Source organism: Triticum aestivum, chromosome 2D, assembly GCF_018294505.1.
Source record: "Triticum aestivum cultivar Chinese Spring chromosome 2D, IWGSC CS RefSeq v2.1, whole genome shotgun sequence".
NCBI classification, from domain to species: domain Eukaryota; kingdom Viridiplantae; phylum Streptophyta; class Magnoliopsida; order Poales; family Poaceae; genus Triticum; species Triticum aestivum.
The window spans coordinates 294,405,373-294,406,504 of NC_057799.1; the positions used below are offsets into that span (position 1 = coordinate 294,405,373).

General features: G+C 41.0%; 1 protein-coding gene across 1 annotated transcript; it reads left to right on the plus strand.

The window, feature by feature from the left end:
* Positions 1–313: 313 nt before the first annotated feature.
* LOC123049241 (ATP synthase subunit 9, mitochondrial-like) lies at positions 314–798 on the plus strand. Its single transcript, XM_044472190.1, has one exon. The coding sequence runs from the start codon at positions 425–427 to the stop codon at positions 764–766; it is 342 nt and encodes a 113-aa protein (XP_044328125.1). The 5' UTR covers positions 314–424; the 3' UTR covers positions 767–798.
* The last annotated feature ends 334 nt before the right edge of the window (positions 799–1,132 follow it).

A 1,132-nucleotide genomic window follows, 5' to 3' on the forward strand; every position in this document is an offset into this window, starting at 1 on the left:
AAAGGTGGCTTAACTAACAAAAGAAAGATGGAACCAGATGCTTCTTTAAAAGAGAGCACTTTGCCTTACCTGTGAATTAACAAAAAAGGTTGCCCCTTACTCCCAGATGTAGGAAGAAGGCTTTTCTCGCCAACTGAACCCCAATAGGCTATTTTGGACTTTTTGCACATAATTATTAAAGATAGATTTTGGTGCCATGCGTAAACCAAGCTGTGAGAGTTACCCCAGCCACAAGGGGGAGTTGCTCCAGTAGTTCAGGATACCCCACCCACCCCACAAGGGTTTATGGACCCCCTACCTATACCTATACCTATACCTGATGGTTTTCAATCCACAACTCATTTTCTTGAATATGTGACAAGCCTTGCAAATTGTGATAATATGTATCAAATTAGTGGTCCGCATAACCCAATATTTGAAAATTATGGAGGTGCAGGCCCAAGTACTTCGAATCATCAACAAGAAATCCAATAAAGAACAGCGAAGGAAAAACGTGACAAGAAAAGTGTTTTCTCGACTCGAGATGTTAGAAGGTGCTAAATCAATAGGTGTTGGAGCTGCTACAATTGCTTTAGCCGGAGCTGCTGTCGGTATTGGAAACGTCCTCAGTTCTTTGATTCATTCCATGGCGCGAAATCCATCATTGGCTAAACAATCATTTGGTTATGCCATTTTGGGCTTTGCTCTCACCGAAGCTATTGCATTGTTTGCCCCAATGATGGCCTTTCTGATCTCATTCCTTTTCCGATCGCATAAAAAGTCATGAGATCAAAAAAGAAATGTGAGAATGTAGTTACAGATGTAAAAAAAGTCAATATCTCGTTCTCTTGCTCTTAAATCATGAATTGGATGATGTGCGTTTCATCAAGTATGAACATATTGCATTTTTTGCTATGCAATTTCAGTACCGGATCGACGTCCATTTATTTCTGTGTCCTCATCCGCGTGTATGTCTGTGTTAGATAGGCTCTGGAAGGCCTTACTTTACTAACAGGTAGGGTGCATTACTTTTATTCTTTTTTTGCTGCTTACCCGCCTGTTTAGATTATTTACTTGCCCTTTCACTTTTTCTTCGGCTGTCACCAACTTTGTTCAATGCTAGTCCCTAACCCATGAATAAGGGCTCCGCTGG

Bases quoted from the DNA above. Each gene is read 5' to 3' on its own strand.
- LOC123049241 (XM_044472190.1), top strand. From the start codon at position 425: ATGGAGGTGCAGGCCCAAGTACTTCGAATCATCAACAAGAAATCCAAT.